The sequence below is a fragment of the Kogia breviceps genome, chromosome 16, assembly GCF_026419965.1.
Source record: "Kogia breviceps isolate mKogBre1 chromosome 16, mKogBre1 haplotype 1, whole genome shotgun sequence".
Taxonomy (NCBI): Eukaryota; Metazoa; Chordata; class Mammalia; order Artiodactyla; family Physeteridae; genus Kogia; species Kogia breviceps.
In genome coordinates, this window is record NC_081325.1 from 10,301,144 (window position 1) to 10,322,558 (window position 21,415).

The 21,415-nt window shown below is 32.0% G+C and overlaps 1 protein-coding gene across 9 annotated transcripts in view; it reads left to right on the forward strand.

The window, feature by feature from the left end:
* PDS5B (PDS5 cohesin associated factor B) overlaps positions 1–21,415 on the forward strand; it is a 183,483-nt gene that overhangs the window by 67,879 nt on the left and 94,189 nt on the right. For all 9 annotated transcript variants that reach the window (XM_059041609.2, XM_067016965.1, XM_059041611.2 and 6 more), the window contains exons 3-9: positions 2,013–2,216; positions 5,185–5,271; positions 5,380–5,477; positions 6,116–6,242; positions 12,232–12,312; positions 16,893–17,033; positions 19,245–19,360. In XM_059041609.2, the coding sequence (XP_058897592.1) occupies positions 2,013–2,216; positions 5,185–5,271; positions 5,380–5,477; positions 6,116–6,242; positions 12,232–12,312; positions 16,893–17,033; positions 19,245–19,360 (854 nt within the window). The remainder of the gene's footprint in view (positions 1–2,012; positions 2,217–5,184; positions 5,272–5,379; positions 5,478–6,115; positions 6,243–12,231; positions 12,313–16,892; positions 17,034–19,244; positions 19,361–21,415) is intronic.

Consider the following 21,415-nt stretch of genomic DNA (forward strand, 5'->3'; position numbering starts at 1 on the left):
AGGAGCCTTGAAGTACTACTTTATTGCTGCATGGTTTATTTATTAGAGGGAAAAAAAACACTAATACTATAATACGTTTCACATAAGGTCTTAGTATTATATCCTGTGCATGAAGTATTAGAATGTCAGATATAAGGTGTTTATTATTCAAAGCAAAAGACATCTTTGAGCAGATTAAACTTACCAATATGTGGACATTTTATCTAGTTGGGAATTGTGTATATTTTATTAAAAATGGTTAAGCTACAAACTCTAGATATGACATTTTTCATTTCTGTGTATTTAGATTTTCTTGACCTATTAAGTTTTTAGAGAAAGAATACATATATTTTCTCAGATTTGTTTATATTTCAGCAATGATATCATCCTTATTGTTTGCTAAGAAATGAACATTAAACACAGACAGAGACTATACTTACAGGCTTTTAGCATTTAGTGTCTTTTATGGATGTTATTTTCTCAGACATCTTTTTTAATTTAGAGGACTTATAAATGAGTTATTCATGAGTTTTATAACACCATTTGAGTTGGTCACAGTATTGAGGAATTCCCATTATCTAGCCCTTGAATAAACTTTATTAATAGATAGTTTTGGTGGAATGATTTCCACAGTGCTCACATTTAGTACTTGTAGTAAGCTTTCATTATTTTGTAGACATTTCTGCTCAGCAATAATCTGGTTACTTTTCTTCTTTGTTTTTTTTTTTTTTTCCTGATTTACACTTCCCACTGTTCTTAGCAACCGTCTTAGAGAAATATAGGAAGGATTTAATGTGGGATGGTGGTAATTTTTGTTATGTACAAGTACAGGTATAAGTTTTATAAGTTATAAAAACTTGTTAATATGTAAAGTGTGATTGTTTATGTAATTTCTAGAATTTCTTATAACATTTTATTCAAAATATACTTAATCTCTCACTCTTGTGAACTGATTCCACAGAAAGAGAGTTCCTTGCATATAGCTCTTTTTTTTTTTTTTTGTCTTTTTTCTTAATACATCAAAGCATATATCTTAAAAGTAATAAAATTTAAAAGTTAAGAGAGTAGCCCTGGACATCATACCCTTAAACTAATTGTAGTGTCAGACTGGAAAGATTAGTCTACTGATGGTTCTGGCCTCTGGTGTAGTAGAACTGAGGGTCTGCTCTGTGAGGAACACTGTTACCCACAGCTGCTCTGAGAATTCAGTAATACATTGGACAATTCATTACTCAGAAGTCTAACTCTACAGCAGAGTGGAAATCCATGCAGTATGTCTCAAAGACCAAGTCCAGCCCTACTTGTTGATTAGTATTTGTAGCGCCACCTAGTGGATGCCAGATGGTCACCTTTGCATTAGAGTTGTGTTTAAATGTCCCTGACGAATTCAGCAATTTTGTCAAGTCTTATATGAAGTAGGAATAGTACAGACTGAGGCTTCCTTGTGACTGCTGATACTAAAGTTAGAGAGAGCTCTTCACAGAATTTAAACTATATGATTTTTCATCATTGTTGTTTCCATCCCACTTCTTTTATGTAAATATTTGCTTTCTTCGGCACACTCCATACATGCCATTGAGTCCTACTAATGAACTGTCCATATCATATTCTCTTTAACTGTGGTACAAGAAATTTTAATTGGATGCTACAGTAGTTACTTCATTGTAGCTTTTTAATATTTAAGGTTGCATCTTTGTCATCCTTTCTTGAATCTGTTTATATATTATTTTTTAGCTCAGTGTTGTAAAAGTGAGACTAGAAGTACTATGTTAAGCTACTTTTAAACTTTTAAAATCTGGTTAGCAGGTGTGATGGGTAAATGAAAAGTATTTTATTTAGTCTTTTAAAGAAAAGTTGTATTTATCCTATAGTTCAGAAAGGTCTTGTTCTCTCAGGTAGATACTTTTAGGGGAAACATGAAAGTGTATTTATTGGAATTTATTTATTTATTTGTAATTAATATGGCTTTTATTTCAAATGAATATATTTTTACATGGAGGATTTCATTATTTGATTATTTTGTATTTATATAGATGGTTGTGAAAACTTTCATGGATATGGACCAGGACTCTGAAGAAGAAAAGGAGCTCTATTTAAACCTAGCTTTACATCTTGCTTCAGATTTTTTCCTCAAGCATCCTGATAAAGATGTTCGATTACTGGTAGCCTGCTGCCTTGCTGATATTTTTAGGATTTATGCTCCTGAAGCTCCTTACACATCCCCTGATAAATTAAAGGCAAGTACTGATTAAAAGAACTGCCAAGATTGACTGATACTTTATCTTTCTGACTAAAATGGGAATTAAATTATTTAGATTATTTCTTTAGATCCTTTGACATTAGCTGCAGCAGTCTTTTGTTAAACTATTGTACTTCTGTTTTCTGTAGCATTTCCTCCCCCCCATTAGTATTTAATTTTGTAAAACAATTTCTGATCTTCAGAATAAGAAGTTGATTAGTAAAGTGTTTTCTATACTTTTTTTTTTTTTTTTTTGGCCATGCCACACAGCTTATGGGATCTTAGTTCCCTGACCAGGGACTGAACCTGGGCCACAGTAGTGAAAGCACGGAGTTTTAACCACTGGCCCACTAGGGAATTCCCTATAGTTTTTATGTTATGTCATCATTAGTGGTATTTCACTATCAGTTGGGGACACTTCCTTTTCCTTTTTAAAAATTCATATTGAAGACCATGTTCATTATTTAAAACACAGTATCTAGTGTAAATCTGAATTTATAATATATGAATCCTAATTCACTTAATGTAAGGTGTGATGTATTGTTTTGAAGAAAATACAATGAACAAAATTTTAATGAAAGGTAGAAGGCACACTTAGTACTTGGTTATGGTAGTTGTAAGTAAAGGCATGTGAATGAAATAATTTTTTAAAGATGAGAAAAGAAGGGGAATAGCATGATTAATCTAGCTGGTAGAAAGCATGAAAATAAGTAGAGCTGTGCAAAAATTTATTGAATAAGGCAAGTTAGAAGAAAATTAGAAAAGCCAACAGTAATAAAAGGTAATTGTGGAAACTGTTGGTTAGGAAATGAGTCCCTAGGAAGATTACCCAGTGTGGAACAAAAAGACAATTTAGGTTTATTTTATTTAACAGATATTGATGTTAGTTATATGTCAGGAACTGGGTTTACCTTGGTGAAAAACAACCCAGACTTGGTTCTTGAACTCAGGGAGTTGCTTCTTAAAAACTGGAGTGAGGAACCTGCTCATTTGATCAAGTCAGCCCAGATTCCAGTAAGGAATGCCCAAACTGCTGTGGACATGCTTGTGTCATATATCTTAGGATGGGGGAGGTAGGGGACAATATTTGTCATTTAAAAGTAAAATTGAATTGTAAGATTTGAGAATGGTTAGAGACTTAAAGTAGATAATATGAGCTGGCCTGTGGCGCTGTGTACCCAGGTGTATATCCTGATTTCTAATTGTGAACCTTTAATTTGAGGTACTTAATTGGTTTAAGGAGTAATTGTATTTGGTTGACTGTGGGCTGTGGCTCTTCCTCACTAGGTGTTTTGTTGGCATTCTCATGAAGAGGGAAGTCTAGCTTAAGAGTGCTGCTACATGATTTCTTCTGCCTCTCTTGTGGATTTCTCAGTTTGCATTATCAGTGATCTGATCTGTCTCAAGGCTTTGGGGTAATGAAAGTCCTCCCAAAAGAATAGCTACAAATCTTTTCTATTAAAAATAGGACAGTTTTTGAGAAGAATATTGAAGAGATACGATTAAATTAGAGTTTTTAGAATCTAGCTTAAAATTTTTAAGTATTTTATTTTTTCTGGTCAGTGTTTATTAATTTAATTTAATTTATTTATTTTTATACAGCAGATTCTCATTAGTTACCCATTTTATATATATCAGTGTATATATGTCAGTCTCAATCTCAATTTCCCAATTCATCCCACCACCCCTCCTCCCCCCACCTGCTTTCCCCCTCTGGTCAATTTTTTTGGCTTATATTTTAAATGCCACTTTTTTCTTTTATTGCGGTAGTATTAAAAATTATTTGAGGGTGTTTCTGAATACTTACAGAATAGTTTTCACTCTGTTTTGGTTAGTACCAAGTTTGTATTTTTCTTTGTTTACAGTAGTAATAATAGAAAATCGTGACACTTTGATCCTTACTTTTCCACCGTCAGTTTGTTATTGTCATCAGAAAACCCTTTTTATATACTCAGCTTCATGTTTAGGTCAGTGCTTGTTAGAGAGATGATCAGTGAATATTGTCTTTCCATCTCCTGGTAGAGTCAGTACAGCAGTTGTTCTCTTAGTCAAAACAGAAAGGGTTCATTCATGGAGGACATATTTTATACAGTACTACTAACAAAGTAACTGTTTCTTTTTTTAAAGTAACCATTTTTGAAGGATGTACTTGTGATAGTATTTTTCTTGAAAAGCTACTCAGTAATCTGCATATTCTGTTTCTTTTAAGAAATGCTTATCGTTTTACTTATAAGGGAAACATTTTTTTCTTTTTGATTGATTACCATGCTTCCTTTGTAGAATTAGCTTTAATAATTTTAACCTTTTCCAAGTTTTTCAAAAACTATCATCATAAAAATTTGACTCAAAGTGATATTGAACTTATCTTTACCCAGGTATAAAGGGGTGTGCAGTTAAAAATCAAAAGCGAGAGATGGGGATAGATTGATAAATGGTAGGGAAAAACAAGTAGTTATAATGACAAGGTAGGAAGCTTGACGAGTTAACTTCTGTGGGTCTTTTAAAAATTTCTAAGATTATGCAATCTGTTGTCTTCTCACGTGGTGATTTTATTTTGGAATTTCAAGTTTCCTAAACCATGTTCTTGCTATATAATTACCATATATAGTGCTATTCCAGCAAACCTGATCAGTTCAGCTCTCAGTCATTGCAACCTGTTTGTTCTAATGACAGCATAAATTTTAGTTTACTCCATTTTCAGGTCTGTTTTTTTTAACCTACAGTAAGGTGTTTTTTTTGTCTCTACTTTAAGATCATAGTAAATGATTTACCGTTTTCCATTAAAGGGCAGTAAGATATTTGGTGTTTTCATGATGATGCACATTTAAAAAATTCCAGCCAAGTAGAATTTTTTTAAACTGGTTCTTTACAATTTATCATGATAGATACATATGAGTGCTGAATTATCTTTAGGAATTTAGTAAATATTTTCATAATCTAAACAAAACTTTGTCTTTTTTTTTAAGGATATATTTATGTTTATAACAAGGCAGTTGAAGGGACTAGAGGATACAAAGAGCCCACAATTCAATAGGTATTTTTATTTACTTGAGGTAAGCAATATATTCTATCTTGAAATGACAGTTTAAACTGTGTTTTGTGCTTGTATATTTTTACTAATTAAAATTTTACCCTTTTCCTTCTGTATGTCTTATTTTTAGAACATTGCTTGGGTCAAGTCATATAACATATGCTTTGAGTTGGAAGACAGCAATGAAATTTTTACCCAATTATACAGAACATTATTTTCAGTTATAAAGTAAGTTTACTTTACAGAGAATATAATCTTTTTTTAAATGTAAAGAATTTTTAACTTACAGGTGAATCTGCATAAACTGTTTACTATGATGAATATTGGAAGGCTAAGAGTTATAACTTAAGAACGCATTAACATGATTTTTATAGATGTTTTGACAATGAATACAACTTAATTCTGTACTGTAGAGAATAATATAAGAGTGGCATAAGGTAATCTATAGCCAATATAAAAAATTTTTTTGGATTATATTATTTTCTTTTATTTAAATCACATATTACTGACTCCTTAATTCATGTGAATAGTTGAGTTCTTTATGTATTCCTTAAATTTATCTACTAGAATTAACTTCCGCAAAGTAGTTTTTCTGAATTTAAGGCAAAACTAAAGTTGCATTTGATTTAATTACTTTTGATTGTGAGACTGGTAAAAATTAGGAAAAGGTAATCCTGGAAATGTAATTTTAAAAATATTTTGGATGCTATTGTAAGATTTGGAAGAGAGGGAAGCTTTAAATAAATATGTAGAATTTGATTTAATACCTGAGTATCATTTTAAAATAAAGTATAATATTCTATGTTATGATTAAATCTTATAAATTTTAGATATACTTTAAATGAAATATCAATTTTGAATTTCAGCAACGGCCACAATCAGAAAGTTCATATGCATATGGTGGATCTCATGAGTTCTATTATTTGTGAAGGTGATACAGTATCTCAGGAGCTTTTGGATACAGTTTTGGTAAATCTGGTACCTGCCCATAAGGTAAGTAGCAGTATATATTGAAATATATCAAAAGCCTGTTAATATTAGTGTCCAGAATTTGCTTATGTTTAAAATGCAATTTATCCTGCTTTTATAGTTTTGGAGACTTTTATTGATTAATATTAATGAACATCACTTGTGTTTAATAAAACATGATACACTTATTAGTCACTAATTAAATGAAGAGATAACAGATTTAGTACATGTGATAAAGTATCTGTAATAACTCAGTTTTGTATAGGATTATGTTTCAAGGAACACATTAATAGCTACTTTGATGCTATTATACAACTTTGGACGCACAGGCTTAGCAGCCATGGCTCACGGGCCCAGCCGCTCTGAGGCATGTGGGATTTTCCCGGACCGGGGCATGAACCTGTGTCCCCTGCATTGGCAGGCGGATTCTCAACCACTACGCCACCAGGGAAGCCCTATACAACTTTATATGTTGGGAGATACACAACCAAATAAGGGCTTAAGTGAAAGACAGTGATACGTCTTTTTTTTTAGATGGCGGGGAGGGGTGAAATTAAAAGGGACGTCTTTACTAACTTGGAGAAAAGGATATGTTGATGACACAAGTGTTTCTTGCCTGGGTGATATCAATCAAGTTGTGTGTGTGTTGTGTGTGTTTTTGTATGTTTCGTTCTTTGAAAATGACTAATGCTCTAGTAAGCAGTTGGAAATATGGTTCTGTGATTCACCAATATAAAGGTCTCTGCAAAATTAAGACCTTTCTGGAAAGATATAACTTAAATTTATAGCTATACAGCATTCACAGAAATAATGCTTCATTAAAAATGGCCTCATAATCCAAAATTTTCAAACTTTTAAGAAGTCCATCAATACTGAAAATCAGACACTAAGTAAAAATTTAGATAATATATTTATTAGGTAAAAATATTAAATACCTTTAAAAGGATTAAAGATAAAAATTTTCTGTTTTAATCTCTAGAAGCATCAGAGTTAAAAAGTACGATAGCTAGACATATGAAAGGAGAAGAAGGTATGGTTAGGAAAAAAAGGTAGAAATGAAAAATGTTCATAGAAATCAAAATATTTTTTGTATTATAAAAGATATTTAGAGAACTAGGAGATCTGAGGAAATTGTACAGATACAATGAGATAAAGTTAAGGAAAACATAAACGATAGAATGAAAAGGTCCAGTATATTTAAAAGTGATGCAGAACGACGAGTAAGAATGGAGAAGAGATGATATTCAAGTAGATATTTGCTTAAAATTTTCTAGAACTGAGGAAAAGCGTAAATTTATGAGTTAGGTAACAAAACTGTCATGAACAGAATAAATAAAAATAAATCCCAGTGAAGGCATGTCCTGGAGAATTTGTAGAATGACAAAATAGAAATAATCTATAAAGCATCCAGAGGGAAAAAACATAGCCCTTAACAAGGAATAAACATTAAACTGATTGCTGACTTCTCAGTAGCAAGGATAGATGCCAGAACATAATGGACCTATATTTCCAAAGCACTGAGATAAAATAACTGTATACACATGCACACAGTTGCTATCTAATTTGAGTGAAATTAAGACATTAAATATACAACTTGTCAATAGATCCTTCCTGAAAGAACTACTATTTGAGTACTTTAGAATAATGGAAATTGAACTTAAAAGAAGTGAAATGTAAGAAGTATTGGTGAACAATGCAGTGCTCTAAATAAGAACTGATATATAAAACAAAAAGTGTAGCAATAATAATTATAATGATTAATTAAAGGGATTTTAACAAAATGGTCCTAAACCACTGGATAAAAATAACATGTAAGATTGAATGGCCTAATTAGAGTCAAGGAGTGATATGATCTTGCTGATGATCAGGAGGAGTATAGAGCTATTGACTTACTTTGAACTTTATTATTTTTAAAAAATTAATTTATTTTTGGCTGTGTTGGGTCTTCATTGCTGTGTGCGGCCTTTCTCTAGTTGTGGTGAGCGGGGGCTACGCTTCATTGCAGTGCGTGGGCTTCTCATGTGGTGGCTTCTCTTTTTGTGGAGCACGGGCTCTGCGTGCGCAGTCCTCAATAGTTGTGGCACGCAGGCTCAGTAGTTGTGGCGCATGGGCTTAGTTGCTCTGTGGCATGTGGGAGCTTCCCAGACCAGGGCTCGAACCCATGTCCCCTGAATTGGCAGGCGGATTCTTAACTACTATGCCACCCGGGAAGCCCTACTTTGAACTTTAAATGAAGTATTCATGTTAAAATTTTAAGGATTACAATGCAAGGAAGAATTACAATAAATGTAAATGGCCCAAATTTACAACTTCATGTCAGATTAGATTAAAAATAATCCAACTGGTCATTGTTAATAAGAGATAACAAAAATACTGTCACAAAAAGGTTGTCACTAAAAGGATGGAAAAAAGATTTGCTGTGCCAGGCACATACTAACTGAAGGAAAACTGAAGTAACTTGTGTTGATTTTAGATGTTATAGTTTTTATCAGGTTAAGAAGGGAGTTATACAATGATAAATTTTAGTTCTCAGGAAGATGCCTAAACTTGTATTCACATAGGCTCAAAATATATAAAGCATACATTGAAAGAATTATAAGGAGAAACAAACTCACAATTTGGTGGGCCATTTTAATATATTTCCAATTGATTATAAATCAAATAGACCAACAGTTCTTGAGGATTTTAAAACACAACACTAACAAGCCTCTAGCACTCATAATTAATCTGTCAAAAGAGTAAATCATGATGGCAGTTATAAGAAATTTATAAATGATAATTAAAATGATACATATTAAAACCTGTGGGATTCAACTTAAATGTTGTTTTAATCTAACTTTATAGTTAAAGTATCCAGTTCAAGAAATTATAAAAATATCATTAGAATATGCAGTCTGTACAAGATAGTAAACCCTGAAGAACAGAAATGAATGAAATAGAAAACAGTGACATTTCAGCAAAACCTAAAGTTGGTAATTCGAAAAGTATATTACATAGGCATACCCTTGGCAATTTGAATCAGAAAAAGGGAGATGGTATTAATATACAGTTTTAGAATGAAATGAGGAAGAGCAGGCATTAAAAAGATCAAAAAACAATTCCATGAACAGTTTTATGCTAATATATTTGGAGTTGGACAAAACAAATTTCTAGAAAATAAAACTTGCCAATTTTTCTCAAGAGAGAAAATCTTGAATAACCTTTAACTAATAAAAGAAATTTAATTGGTTTTAAAAACTATATCCATAAAACAAACAAAAATCTTTCCTCCTAAACAACAATGGCAGTAATAATAGCAGTAGCAGCAGGACTCAAACTGAACATGAAGGAATTTAAACACATCACCAGGAGATTTCTGTTAATCATTTAAGTGCCATGTAATCCTGATATTCAGCAAACTTTTTCAGATTATAGAAGAGGAAGGCATGTTCCACAATTCACATTATGAGCAGAATATAGTCTTCATAGGGAAAACTAGAGAAAACCAAGTTCAAGAAAGGAGGATAATAGGCTAATTTAATTTATAATACATTAATGTAAATCCAGTATAAAATAATAGTGGACACTATCCTGAATGATATAAAGTAATATTGGTAATGAGCAAATTGGCTAAATTTTAGGAATTCAAAGATGGATTAACATTAAAAAATATTTGTGGAAATTAACAGAACAAAGAGAAAAAATATCAGATGTATAAGAAAACCATTTGATAAAATTCAGTATAACTTATGATAAAAATATTATTAGCATATTTGAAATAGAAAGGAACTTCCTTACATTGATAAGGTTATGTATGATACTGCTCTTAATGGTGAAATGCTGAAGCATTTTCTTTGAAGTTAGGAACATTGTCAAGATGTCACTTCTACTCAGGAAAAAGTCAAGTATGCTATTTTGAATCAGCATTAACTAGAAGCCTTAAGTTAGTGGAGTAAAACAAGACAAAAGATAAAAGGATTAGAAAGAAGAAACAAAACTGAAATTATTTGCAGATGTTGTGACTGCCTGTGCAGAAAACACAAAACAGTGTACAGATTAGTTTCTAGAACAAATAAGAAAATTCTGCAAAGTTGCTAGATATAAGATCAATATATAAAACTCTGTTAGTATAATTTCACAAAATTTTTATTTCTAGCTTTAACAAAGATTTGAGCTACTTAGAAATTTATTAACAATATGTATGACCTTAATGTTCAAAATTATTACAGTTGTTGGAGAAGTGTAAGAGATGACTTAAATATGTTGCATGATTTGTTATGTTTATATGATGGGAAACTCGGTATCACAATAGTTTAATTCCTCTGCATACTAATAGATAACCTAATCAAAATAGAAATTGTGAATGTGTGTTGCGTGTGTATATGTGCATGTGTGTGTAGTTTGACAAATTGGTTTTTGAAGAAGCAAAAGTGGAGACTTATCTTACCTGGTGTTAAGACATTATTTCCATATGTCCCTTTGACTGTAATCAGGCAGTAATAGACAAAGGGACATATGGAACTAATGGAAAATTTACAAATGGATACATGGTTGTACAGAAACTTGAGAGTGTGAGTATTACAAGGAAGTCATTGGAGGGAATAATGGACTTGAATATCCATATGGAAAATAATATAAGATTCTTATTTCACACCATGCATAAAAATAAATTATGGGCAGAATAAAGATCTAAATCTAAAAAGCAAATCTTTGAAATTTTATTTGAAAATATAAAACAACAAATTAACCTCAATATAGAAAGTAATTTTAAAAATACAGAGAGAGCACAAGCCAAATAGGAAAAGATTGATATATTTGGTTACATTTAAATGAAAACTTTTGTATGTCCTAAGATAACATAAGCATTGTAAAAACATAGGTATAGGCTCTAAGATATGTTGTGCATGTAATTGGCAAATGTTTAGTGTATAGAGAAACTCTACAAATAAGAACAAGACAAAACAGCTCACTTGAAAAATGGCAAAGGTAGTATTTATAGAAAATTATTTCTTATATGCACAAGGAGGCATGTGTCAATGAAAGACAGTTTAATGTCTATGAATAGGAGAATGAGTAAATAAGCTGTAGCATATTATATATGAAAATACTAAACAGCAGTTAGATATTAATGAAATGATACAATACAAAGGCATCAATGCAGATAAATCTAAAAATACGCTGAATGTGAGTTTCAGGATATATACAATTTTCCTGCTCTCTGTAACATGTTTTAATTGGAATAGTGATTCCATTTTAGATCTTTGGTCATGATTCTTTCCATCATCAAAATCTCTTAGAAACATATTTTCTTAAGGTATTTTTTCTTGTACTTTTTTTCTTTTCATACTTGACTATTTATGTTTTGTTGTTGTTGTTGTTGTTGTTGTTTGGCAATGCTGCATGGCTTGTGGTTTCTTAGTCCCTTGACCAGGGCTCAAAGCCAGGGCCCCGGCAGTGAGAGTGCGGAGTCCTAATCACTGGACGGCCAGGGATTCCCTTGTTATGTTTCTTATATCCTTAGACTTCCCTGTGCTCTGAGATGTGCTTCAGGAAAATCTGCTTTCCCATAGCTGCCCCAAACTCTTTTGTCTTTCACCACCTGTGGATTCCCCATTTCTGCCCGCACTAGGACCCAGTTCATTCTCTTATGATGTTTTGGTTCTTTTGGTCTTGGAGTGAAATAGCCTGTATTTGTACTCAGCTGAAGTGATTTGACTTTGCAACTAGCTTTACAGTGACTTAGTATCTCCTTTTCTGTCTAATAAGCATTTATTGACCGTTTCTCTGTGGTTTACCTTATGCTATGAATAAGATATGAAGAGAATATAATTATCCTTGCTTGGAAGGGATCTTAAGATATACTAGACCAGTTAGTCTTAGGAGAAAAGTGGCTTTGCCATCGCCCTTTTATTCGAATTGAGTCTTAAACAGTTTTCTCATTCATTGACTTAACAGTAGCTTTTTGAATACAGGTAATATTTCCTTTTTCATATTTAGTGGTGTATAATATAGATACTGTTTTTTTTTTCTTCAGAATTTAAACAAGCAAGCATATGATTTGGCAAAGGCTTTACTGAAGAGGACAGCTCAAGCTATTGAACCATATATTACCAATGTAAGTTTTACTTGTCCAATTGGTTGTCAGAAAGATTAGCCAAAATTTTAAAGACTGCTAGAAGCAGAACATGCTTCATTTTGTATTGTTTTAATAATTAAGTGTATTTTCTTTCTCCTTATTTAAAATTATTATTGGTTAATATTTTCTAGAAGATTAGCTCTCATATTCTTTGTTCATTCATTTCTCTCTTTCAAATTGCCTAGGAACTAAAACAGTTTTTATTTTGGTTAGCAAGATATACTGTTTCTATTCTTGGAAATCGAGTTAAATGTAATTAGATAAATCATATGGAACTTATCATTATTCAGAGAAGTTGCTTACAGCTTTTTGGAAATAAAATTGATTTGTACAAGAAGAAGATATGAACTAATATCAAGACATAAAAATTGAAGGCAAGTATGAATGACAGCGGTGTGGTGAAAGTTGCCTATCTTGCTCTCCCTGGGGTAGATTCCATATAAATCTACCTTTTCTGAGAAGGGGGAAGAATTGAAATGAAATGAGCCCTTTCATTATCATCTCAAATCTACTTATTTATGGTTAACAATCTTCTATTTGTTTTCAGAAGAAATGTATTTTATCTGTTAGGTTCACTGATAGAAGCTTATTATAAGTTTTAATTTTTCCCCCATAGTTCTGTTGAGTTGCACAACTCTAGGTGGCACCATTCACATTGTTTTCCATGTGAATGGTACCTACTGGAACAAATCTAGAATGCAGTCTTGATGTTAGCCTCTGGAATTGTGTAGCAGGTCTGTCTCTCCACCTGCTTTCCACTTTTACCCACATCTAAACATGTAAATCTGTCTTCCTGAAAAAAGTGAGAAAGAAAGCCTTTTATAATTACTTACGTACTTAATTTTCCTGAAGTTTATTGAAAGAGAATTTTTCTTGAAGTAATACAAAATTTAATTTAGTATATAAAAATACATCATGAAAAGATGTACTTTGAAAATTAACATACTTTATGGAACAGTACTATGATAAATTCCAGTTTTTGTTACTGGCTTATGACCTTAAATAGTTGTGAGCACATGATGATTTGGAAAAATGTATTTAATTTGTAAAGGAATTGTTTTGGAGGGTGGACTTTCAGAATCTGGAGAATTAAATTGTGTAACCTATCTTAATAGCTCCAGTCAGATTGCCAGGGAATTCTAAATATTGATTTCTGCAAGTTTTGTGAGTCTTGGGTATTGGCTGCAGTAAATCGGTTCGATTGAGTGGATTGAGTTCTTTCTGTTATGACATAATAGCTCTTGAAATCTGTAGAACCAGATTTAAGCATTCTGTTATTAAGTGCCCTTTCCCTTTTCCTTTGCTTCAAGTGCCTGTGAATGACTGTTTCTGTGGCCATTAGATACACTTAGATGAGCTCCTCCTGGTGGTCATTTATTTAAGTTGTTATTTCTGATGCCTTTTTCTGGCATAAAAAAATAAGAAATTAACACTATACTACGCTGATATATTTTCTAGGATTGGGAAAATAAATATTTGATTGGGTAATAAAAGAAAAAAATTAAGGTAGAATGAGGTGATTAGGTTCATTATACTGTTCTCTCAACATCTGTGTATGTCTGAAAATATTTATAATAAAAGTATAATATTTAAAAGAAAGATAGAAGGACCAAGGAAGTACTTTTAGCAATCCCAGGTAAATCAAGGTAAAAACATTTCCCTGTCACTTTAGACCTCATGTTAACTTCCTGCTCTTAGTTCTTACCTACAGAAATAGACAGCCCCATCCATACTTGGTTATGTCTTTATCAGAAGCTGGGACTGGGGGCAAGAGGCACAGGATTAGTAGAATAGTCTGAGCACACTTACAGTTACATATTTATTTATTCCCAGTACTTTGTCATTATTATCTCTCTCTGTTTTCCCTATTTTCTTGTCCTTTGACTTATTTGAGAGTTAGCTAAGAAGTCATTAAGAATTGCTTTTTTTTTTCTCCTCTTCTCCCTTATAAATCTGCAATTACATGTAAAATACTTTCTGGTGAGCTTAATTTCCCGTGGGATATTAGTACAGTGTAAAAATCATTCTCAGCCTTTTTGGATTTGTACGTGTAATAGCCTAGTAGAGAATTAGCAAGCAAAAATAGAGGTGGGATGTCAAGTAATAATAACCCCACTTCTATCTCTTTTTTACTTGTGTCTTTTTTCACTCATGCATATAGACACATTCAAGTTTCCTCTTTATATACAGTGTTGTTTACATATATAGAACTTAAGAAGTCACTGTGACATTATAGACTGCTTTTTAAAATAAAATTTTTTTTAACTTGACAACTCATGAAACTAAAAAGTGTGTGTGTGTGTGTATATATATATATATATATATAAAAGGTACAACAGGATCAAAAACAAAAAGTATGTAGTGACAATTCAAAAAATTTCCTACATGGATCACTTCTTGGTAATGTTGTTATTTTTTACCAGATCTTTTTAATCACAAGTTTTAGGGGATAGCTCAAAAATATTTTGTTGGATTGAAAAAATGTATCAAGCTTGTCTTGACGTAGGTAAAATTTGGTTAATTTGCTTAATCTCACTTAGCCTTAGTTATTGGAGTTAATAATGCTTGGGGTGATGGTAGAGAATGTGTTAACTGATGTGAAAGCACTTTTGTCATTAAAATTGATCATTTAAATCTAAGGTAGAATTTCTTATCGACCTTTAACTTACTCCTCTTAACTCCTTTCATTAGGAGGCAGTTGTTATAATTTAATTTGTTATGTGAAAATTAGTTACCATTTGTAAGTAAGAGACTAATGTTTTTTGGTAGGAAATACTTTATGCAAATCTATATCTGCTTCTTCACTGAATTGTATACCCTCAGAAAGGTTGTTTCACCTATAGTTGTATTATAGTATCTGTTACATATCATTCATTCATTTACTGAATCTATTTTGGATACCTCTCTGTCAGGCAGTGTACCAGGTTCTTGTTATACAGTGAAGACTGACTTGGAGGTAGATGGAGATTATAAGTGTCAAATAAATGTTTTTGATGGAATTTGTAGGAAGTTACACTGGGTTTTTATTTTTGGTTTTTTTTTTTTGGCAGTACGTGGGCCTCTCACCGCTGTGGCCTCTCCCTTTGCGGAGCACAGGCTCAGCGGCCACGGCTCATGGGCCCAGCCGCTCTGCGGCACATGGGATCTTCCCGGACCGCGGCACGAACCCACGTCCCCTGCATCGGCAGGCGGACTCGCAACCACTGCGTCACCAGGGAAGCCCATACACTGGGTTTTTTTTGTTGTTGTTCTGTTTTTTTCCCATTTTCAAATGAGTTTTCCCCAGACTGATAGAAGAAGAGGATGGTTTGATCACCAAGATGACCAGATTGGAAAGGATTATTTTCTGTTAAGAAAGATAGATTTATCATTTTTAAACAGGAGAAAATTTTCAAATGGAAACAACAAAGCCACTTTATCTTCAACTTGAATGAGAATTTAACCTTTGATGTCATGAAATTCTTTTCCCACAAAATTGATGAACATGGAGGACAGATGAGTTATTTTTAAAACCAGTCAAGACAGAATAGTAGAATAGAATTTTTTCTTTTTTTCCCTTCATGGCTAGGTGGTTGGTACAGGTTCATAGATCTAAAAAACTTAAGAACCACACAGGAACTAAAAGTAAGCAGAGGAGACGTTGAAATGTAAAGTCCTGACTGTACTTTCCAGATAGAAAACCTGATTAAGCCAAGTTGTTTGTTAACTGTCACAAAAAGAAGAGATCAGGGCAGCTTGTACGGTATAAAGAATCCTTAATTCCTTCTTCAAGGAGATAAAAGATACTGTGGAGAATATGTGGGCTATGCTCTGGGTTAATTTTTTACATATTTGGAAGACTTTAAATAGAAAGGAATTTGATCATTATGCCATGTATTTTTACCATTTTCAGTAGTAACATGATGAATGATCTGAGTGTGGAAACTAGTTAGTGCTTGCTGCGTATAGAAAAAAATTCTTCACATTTGGATTTCCCTCTTGTGTTTGTATGTGCTTTTAATTGGACTTTAATTAGTGCTATAAACTTTGTATGTATGTATACATTGGTTATCAGCATATAAAATAAGACAAAAAGTATTATTGTTTTGCCTTGTAAATATACAATTACGTATTTTAAAAATGGAATTGGTTTCTACTATGAAGGTGTAAGGCTTTGTCTTCCATACTGTTGTCTCCCGTACTGCTGTGGTGAACAAAATGTGATCCCTTGCCCTTAAGAAATGTATCTAGTAGAGAAACTAAGAAATGTGTACAAATAACTGTAATATAGGATAAAATATGGTAAGTACCATAATGTGGAATAAAGTGTATTTGGTAGGTAGGGTATTTATTGATATGCTAATTGATGAGTCAGTACAAATTATTTGTCTTTTATTATGTACGAGGTGAATTTTATGTTTTTATGTAGCCAGTAGTGATTTCCCACCTTCTTAGAAAATGTTTTGGTATGCCTGTTTTGACTATATAGAATGATAATGAACTTAATTGAATAATAAAATTTCAGAAAATTCACTTTATCTATGATGTTTCTATTAATGATAAATTTTTTTTCTCAAAAGTTTTTTAATCAGGTTCTGATGCTTGGGAAAACATCTATCAGCGATTTGTCAGAGCATGTCTTTGACTTAATTTTGGAGCTCTATAATATTGATAGTCATTTGCTGCTCTCAGTTTTACCCCAGCTTGAATTTAAATTGAAGGTAACTATTCTAAAAATAATATGGTTTTATCAACCAAATTAGCAAAGTACATTATTTGTGGCTTTTTAATCCTTATAGTGGTTTTAACTGAATGTTACAAATGTGGTGGTATATTACTGTTATTTATTTACATGTTTGTGCCTTGCATATTTGTGTATCTCCAGTGCCTGGCGTGGTGCCTAGCAGATAAAATCTGATGAATTAATGATTAGCAGGATGATATTTTCCTTCAGATGTTTTCCAGATAAATTCTGGGTTGTGACTAACTTTTGAGGTCATAGCTATACATCAAACTTTTGCGTTTTTAAGGCATAGTTTATAGTGGTTCCTAAGACCCCTTGATGTGCCATAAAAATAGTTTAGGATCTATTATCCACATAGGGTGAAATATTTTCCCTTTATGAATATTATCTTGTACTTGCCTAGCCTATCTTGGAAGCTCCTTTGCTTTTCACATGGCTTTCTGGAATCTTTCGGTAACGTCCTTATTGCCTTGGCATTAAATTATGCCATAAAATTGAGTTTCATTTGCAGATTTGGGGCATATTTTCTCTTTCATATTATTACATAAAGATTAAGTAAATCTGGTTATAATTAATACTCTTTGATGAACCCCTCTGTACCACTCAGAAAAGTTTTTAAATGATGTCTGTATTGTATTTCTTGTTTCTAAAAATTTGAATTTGCCTCTTTGAAAACTACAAAATAAATAGTTTATGTTGGTAGTGTAAATAGCCCCAAAATGCAGCAAATAATTATTCTCATTTTATTCTGGGGCATATTTTTAGTGTATTTCTCAACTGAGACATTTGAATCACTGGCGTTCCTCTACCCCCTTTTTTCATGTAGTTAGCAATTTTGATGAGGCAAAAGGCAGTCATACCTTTGATTATTTGTTGCTTTGATTTTCTCTAATAAAAATATTGAATACTGTAAGAAGTACAAAAATAAGAATTATCATCCCTGCTTTCAGCAAATTTAACATCTATTATGGGAGGAAGAGGAAAAAATCCATATCTAATAAAAGGCCAAATATTATAAGTATCATAAAAGATACAGACAGCATACAATTGAAGCAAAGGAAACAGCATGCAGAATCATATAGAGGTAGGAAGGTGCTGGGTGAATTTGCAGAATGCAAAGAATTACAGTTGCATGGTAGCATAAAGTAAGTTTAAATCATTCCTGGCTGCCCATTAGAATCTTCACTCGTGGAGCCTTTATAAACAAGCAAATGTCCAGGCATTAACCCAGATCAGAATTTCTGGCAGTGGACTCCAGACATGAGTTTTTATTTGTTTGTTTGTTGTTTTTTAAAAGCCTTATAGGTCATTCTAATGTGCAGCCAGGGTTAAAACGTACTTTTTTAGAAGAATAATCAAATAATAGAGATGAGTCAGGTCATATCATGGGGGCTTTAAATGCTGGGCTTTGGCAGTGGTTTAAAATTTAAAAGAAATCTGTACAGTGCCATCCAAGTACCTTGAATATTAGTACTTTTAACAATCTCTGTCACATTTTGTGTTCAATTCTAGTATTGTGGCTGACTCATTCATTTAAATATTGTCATTTGTTGTAAAGCAGTAATAAAATTTGAGTTCTTATCCCCAGAGTACCCATTTTCTATATAAAGTGGAAGCTTTAGTTTTTGCATGTGTAAGGCTTCACGTCACTTAACTCCATTATGAATCTGGTGTATGCAGATGAACTGACTCTCCTGTTGGGAGATGTAGTGCATATTTATTTCTACAAAGGGCTTAACAAGTACCTTCATACATTAGTCTCTGTTTACTGTAGGATTGGCCTCTATCAGTGTCTATTCTTAAAGACCACAAATAGTTTTTCAAGAGTCCCAAGTAGGTTTGATGCAAGTTAGTTTTTGATTTTGATTTTGAATGGAAACAAGCCTCAATTGTAGGAGGGGCCACTAAATTTTAATCAGACTTTGGGATGAATTTTCATATAGGAGAGTACTCCTTTAGTGTAATTTGAGATGATTAGAATATTTAAGGTAACATTTAATTTTATGAAAAATATATTAAACATTTATATATTATACATTTTATGTATATATTATACATTTTATGTATAATTTTTCAGCTGAAGTTCATAAAAGGTTTTTTGTGGAATTGGAGATTAAGGGAAATCATGGGAAAAATTCTCAGCATATCTACCTCATGGTTTTAAAGCTGTGGTTGTGCTTTGTTTTAGAGCAATGATAATGAGGAACGCCTTCAAGTTGTTAAACTACTGGCAAAAATGTTTGGGGCAAAGGATTCAGAGTTGGCTTCTCAAAACAAACCACTTTGGCAGTGTTACTTGGGCAGGTATATGATTTTGGTGTCCTGTTTAAAAGTAATATGTGTTTATATCTACTTACTATTTTAAAACAGCACCCACATTTAAGATTGTTTTCTGAAATCATAAAAATGAGGGGTTTTATATTTTGAAATTCTTGAATGCTGATGGCGATTGGCCATATTTACAGTTTTCCCTTCATATTTTGTCTTCAGTAATTTTTAAAAGATGATAATTTTAAAAACTATCTCACAAAGTATTATAATCATGAAATTGAATTGTATTATTACATAACAGTGATTAATTCCAACCAAAAATACATCATGGTGAGATATAGCCTCTCCACAAAAATATTATATTTAATTAGATTATTTGGAGACATTGTAAAGATAAAAGGGTATCCATAGAATGCATAAATAAATGATTATGTATATTCCTCCTACTAACCTCCTTTCTACATTTCTTATGATAATGAGGAAATGATAACCTGGGCTTCTTGTATGCTTTTAATGATCCACAAACCTCCTGAAATCGGTTGCAAAATTTTGAATGTGTTTCTATATTTTTTATTACTTTTCTAAAGATACCCCGACCTTGAATATGTTAAAACCACTTCCAAGTGCCCTGGCTGAAACCTACTTTGACCCTGAGGATAGAGGAGGATTTTTTTCCCCCTCTTATAATTATGCTTATAACATAATGCAATTAAGTCATAAATAAACAAGTAAATAGGATTGAGATTCTTACTCTATTTTCTTTGTATTGAAATATTTGCATTGTCATCACTACTTTTCTTTCCATTTCATTACCAGAACTATCAATGATTATGATAAAGATTATCTCTTCTGGTCTTGTTTTTCTAATTTATCAAATCATATAAGTCTTTATAAGCCCTAAATTCTTACTCTGTTTTCTTATCTCTTATGTAGCTCAATAATAATATTTAACAAGGTGTGTTAAACTAATAAATATTAGCCCATTGTCATTTTGAGTTTGATTTCTAGACTTTTTTCCCTTAAATACAGTGAGCAGGAGGGCAAAATAGTTTGTTTAATTAAACTGTGCAACTAAAATCAAAATCTATTTTATTTAATGTGCTAAAACAAGTACAGTTTTACATATAGACATTTAATATATCTTTAAATCAGGACTGGGATTAGCCAGACTTTATTTTATAGTATTTTAGGAGGAAAAATTCTAATTTAAATTTTTTAGCTTTTTGATTACATTGTAATTTTTCATTTTTTAATTAATGACATAAAACTTGCACATTATTACCAATTTTAGGGAGCTAGAGAATTTTTATAAAGATGTCTTTTAATGGTTATTTGGTACATGTTTAGTTGAGAAAGGTTAAAGTGTACAGGGATTGAGTACTTGGATTCAGAACACTCAGGAAACTATATGAGACCAGAGACTAGATTTTATAGACTAGATTTTTTTGAGTGTACTTCATAAAGCAGTTTGTTTCCTAATAATAATCTTTTATGAGTAATTTGTTGCTCCTTCAGAAGACCTTTTTCCTTTTTGATGCTAAATTTTGTTTCTTATGGTATTAGGTGATACAAGATTTCGAGACTTTTTGATCTTTGAGAATTAAGACTTATGAAAATGTCAAATGGAAAATTATTGCTTCACTTTAATGTTCTTGTTGTTACTTAAGATTAAAAAAAAAAACCACTGCTTTGTAGTCCACAATGAACTTATGTATATAGGCTTTGAACATCAATGGTTTAGAGACAACTAGATATCATGTGCTTCCTGATGGAGGAACACAATGCCATTATCAAGTAGTCTTGCTAAAAAATGAACCTGAATATGATCAAGTCTCTAGACCTGATTCCTAATATGCAGGATTTAGGAGAGAGGGGAACCTGTTAATTGACATCAGAATGATAAAATTATCAAAATCTAAACTGTGGAAAAACACTACACACACAAACACAAAACAGTTGCTTCACTAGATTACAAAGGAAAAGAAAAAGATACGGGAAATAGAAGAGTAAAAGATACTTAAATGACTTATCAACCAAAAAGTTTTAACTTTTTAGAGATACATACTAAGGTATTTACATATACATGTA